This window comes from Myotis davidii, unplaced genomic scaffold (assembly GCF_000327345.1).
Source record: "Myotis davidii unplaced genomic scaffold, ASM32734v1 scaffold1757, whole genome shotgun sequence".
In the NCBI taxonomy this organism is placed as follows: Eukaryota; Metazoa; Chordata; class Mammalia; order Chiroptera; family Vespertilionidae; genus Myotis; species Myotis davidii.
In genome coordinates this window covers 245,762-249,921 of record NW_006288116.1, presented here as the reverse complement: position 1 = coordinate 249,921, position 4,160 = coordinate 245,762, and the positions used below count along the sequence as shown (strand labels likewise).

At 36.2% G+C, this 4,160-nt stretch overlaps 1 protein-coding gene across 1 annotated transcript in view; it reads left to right on the top strand.

Annotated features, from left to right (window-relative positions):
- LOC102760527 (guanylate-binding protein 6) overlaps window positions 1-2,197 on the top strand; it is a 29,301-nt gene extending 27,104 nt beyond the window's left edge. Inside the window, exons 9-11 of the mRNA XM_015561440.1 lie at window positions 547-649; window positions 966-1,144; window positions 1,775-2,197. Coding sequence (XP_015416926.1) covers window positions 547-649; window positions 966-1,144; window positions 1,775-1,984 — 492 coding nt within the window. The 3' untranslated portion in view covers window positions 1,985-2,197. The remainder of the gene's footprint in view (window positions 1-546; window positions 650-965; window positions 1,145-1,774) is intronic.
- Window positions 2,198-4,160: the final 1,963 nt, after the last annotated feature.

Sequence of the window (4,160 nt, the reverse complement as noted above, 5' to 3'; positions counted from 1 at the left end):
ATTGATGTTGGTACCAACTAATGATATTAAAATAATAATGATAATAATGCAATTCATATTAATTGAATTCTTATTGTTAAGGAGTAATATTGAGTTCTTTCCCGTGAATTTTAATGTTATCCTTCAAGTAGCATTAAGAGGCATCTATACATTTGATGAACATTTCACACATCTGAACTGAGAGGCTGAGATGGGTTAAAATGACTTGCTCAATGGAACAGCCAGCAAGTGGCAGAGGAGAACAGCAACACTAATTGGAGATAACATTTCTTCCTGGGAGGCAACTATACAAAAGCACCAGAGACAGTGGTTGTGCAGAACTGAACATGGTTCTCTATGGCTGGAATGTAGAGTGAATAGAAGAATGGAGAACTAGGGGAGAGACTTCAGGGGTAGAAAGAACTTCTGGTCTCTCTAATGAGATTGGAAACTGTGTGGAGACATGATGCAGTTTTAGTCAGGAAGAAAAAATAACCTGGAAATTGTTATTTGAAGCCTATTCTTCCCAGTGGAAATTGAAGTTCTTTGTTCCTCTTGTCTCCTCAGGCACATGAAGTTCTCCAGAGGTTCCTGCAGTCGCAGGCAGCAACAGAGAGTTCCATCCTGCAGGCAGACAAAGCTCTCACGGATGGGGAGAAGGCCATGGCAGGTAAGGGGCAGGGCTGGGCTGACAATGGGTGGCAGGTACCTGCACTGTCCTTTGACAGTTGTGAGAACAAAACCTCCTGACACAAGGAGCTTTCTCTCCTTCTGTGGGACCTACTCTCTAACTCTCAAAACACCAGGGTACATCAGCCAGCCAGGGCCTTTCCCATCCCACTGCTATGAGCTCTTGATGGTGTGGCAAGGGAGCAGTTCAGAGTCTTCTCACCTCCCCTTCCAGTTTGTTTTGTTATCAGAGCTGAAGAGGGTAGAGGTTAGTCCTCACCTAATTTTATTCCCTCTGTCAAACCTCCCTGGGGTAGCGGAGCGGGCCAAGAAGGAGGCAGCTGAGAAGGAACAGGAGCTGATGAAACAGAAACTACAGGAGCAGCAGCAGCAGATGGAGGCACAGAAGAGGAGTCTTGAGGAAAATATATTGCAACTGAAGGAGAAGATGGAGAGGGACAGAGAGACTATAATTAAATATGTATTTGAAATACATGTATTTGTTATTACCATCAACTGGTTTGCTTTACCAAGATCATTGCCTATTATCAGGAATCCTCCTACCATCCAAAGACTCTAAGGTAGATCTATGCTGACAATAAACTATCAGAAATGTCCAGATTAAGAATTCAGGGATATGACAGCTTCAAACTTGCTGCATGGTTCCCAGATATTGAGAGTCTATCCACGGCATCTTATGGCAAAGGAAGCATTCCTGATTGGCTATCTGTACGTGTTTATAATAGGTTTCTACAGCAATGTATAATTTCCCATTATTTCTATATTTGGTTGGCCACATTATTCCAAGTGGGATTTAGAATTGGTGCCAGCAGACCAAGGTTACTTCTCAACTGGCATTATGACTGGCACACATTACATTTGTCCTCAGGCCAGGCTTTGCATCCTAGCAAAACCCTGTGGATATGTGAATATTTGTAAGACTGTAAACTAAGCTTTCTTTCAGTGTTTAGGTCCAAGCCAGGATTATTCCTTATTGCAAAATTATCCTTGATTCTGTAAGAGAGAACAATTTTAAGTGTGAAAAGTAAGAGTTCTTAAATAGAAAATGAAATTCTTGAAAAACATGGGAATTTAAAATGTTTATTTCCCTTCTCACTTTTTTTAGGTTCAAGAAGATTTGCTTAGAGAAGGATTTAAAAAGAAATCTGAAGAGATGAATGCAGAGATCAATCATTTGAGAAATATGATTGATACTGCTCAAAATGATAATACTTCCTGGTTTGAAAAAGCTATAGATGTCTTTTCAATATTGGTTGGTCCTGGTAAAATTTTTCGCATTGTGCAAGGCATAGGATTACTGTTGAAAAAGATATAATTCTCCTTTGAAATAAATTATAGAATGTGGCTATATGCTATCGCTTATTTTTAGTGTGTATTCCTTTCAATTTCATTCAACCAATGAAACAAAAAAGGTACTTACTAAAGAATATCAATGCTTAGCCTTCATTAGATAGAATTAATGCTCGTATGCTTTGTTATAGCATGTTTACTTTATGAAATATGCATGTTTAAATAAATATACTTACAATTTGACTTATCGCTTTAAATGACATAAGATTGGAATCTACTAAAATATTCATCGATATAAATTGGTAATATAATTTAACATGTGCACTGGAATATTATGCAGCCAGTAAATAGAGAATTCAGCACTATATTTTATAAATATACAACAATGTTGAATATATATTGTAAAGCAAAAAAAAGGAGGAACACAAAAAGTGTATAATGTGTTTACTGGAAAAAAATGTAGGTACTGTTTGCAATCATAGGTATGTGTACATACTGAATAGTTATGGGAGCCCTCAAAGAAGTAATATCAGTTCCTAGTTGGGTGAAGTGGGTGCAATTCAGGGTAAACATGTCACTTGCTTTTCATTACATATTCTTTCTTTTTAATCCTGTAAAAAGAAATAAATAAAAAACAAAGAAATGTAAAGTACAATACAAATAATGATAATAACAAGAAAATTTAAAAAATGGCTTTTAGATCATGGAAGTTCTCACTGCTTCTAGAAATGACACCACCCTGTAAAATTAGGGGTTTCAGCTTAAGTCAAAGTATAGAAAGTTTAAAATTTACATCTGCATCTTGTTTCCTATTAGGCCTTGTTCTCAATCCATTATATTTGCTTCAAAACTAAGACATACACTTTCCTGACTCTCTTGGAAATCTCAGGTAGAGTAACTTCTACTTCCTATCTTGAATTATACTTCTAAATTATTAGAAGTAAATTACTAAACATAAGAACTTGCATTGGTGAGAGAGATCTATCACCTTTAAAGGCACAGTGGTGGTTTCTGTGCTATAAGCAAAAGCCAAAGAGACATGTACTACTGCAGAACTGGATGGCTTGCTGGTGTTGGGGATGATAAACCTTGTCACATGGAAGCCCGGTTTTGGCATGTAAATGCCATCAGTATCATTGTTTGCCTTAGCTCAGGCTGCTTTAAAAAGTTACTATATATATGTGTATCTTAGAAAGCAAATATTTATTTCTTTTTGTTCTGGAGGCTGTTAGTTTGAGATCAGTGTGCGAGAATTGGGGCTTCTTGGTCAGAATTCTCTCCTTGATTTGCAGAGGGCTGCCCTCTTATTGTGTCTTCACATGGTGGAAAGGGTTGGGAGGAGCTCTCATGATTTTTATAATTAGGGTAGTCAAACAATAGTGCAAGAGAGAGAGTGTAAGTTAGTGAAATATAATTGTCAACTTAGATTGACAATTATGTGCCAATCTATGTGAGAAATAATAGCTTTCAAAAATGGGTGTAAAATTTATATTTGGAGGACAATTTTTCTTGAAAATTCTGAAAATGTTCTAAATATTTTACTTCAGGAAAAAATGAAGCCTAAATATAATGTCTGCACAATAAAAATGAATGCAGATCCAAAACTGTAATAGATATGTGAAATAATAAATATTGACTGTATAAAGGATCATAATAATGCACTCTAGCATTAAAAAAGAGCAGATGAAATTAACATAAAATAATTCCTAAAGAGTCTGGCTATAAATCAAGTATTATAAGATCCTTGAATTGTTTTGAGGAGACTGAGGTGAGTAATTTTGGGTTTCATGATTTAAGTCTAAAGATTGCCATTTGTAATGTAATCAGTTAGAGAACAGAGAAAGTTTTCAATGTCTATACTAGGAGACTTAAAAATGACTTTCATACATCTCAGTAAGTAAAAAACAAAACAAGACAAAACAAAACAGAGGTAAAATTTCACGTAAAGTTAGAAAATATTTTGAAGCCATGATGATCACTTTAGCCTAATGTATGAATGTAGTACCCTACACCCAACGATAGTAGAATATGCTTTATTGTAAGGCACACTAAGAAACAGCACATGAATTTTACCTGTACCAAACCACAAAGCAGGATTAGTTGTCTTATGTCAGATTCTCTAGAAGCAGAGCCTTGGTGAAGTGCTAGACATTTGTGCACCATCAGGCATTATGTGTGGGCCATCCATCTTGAGCAGAGCA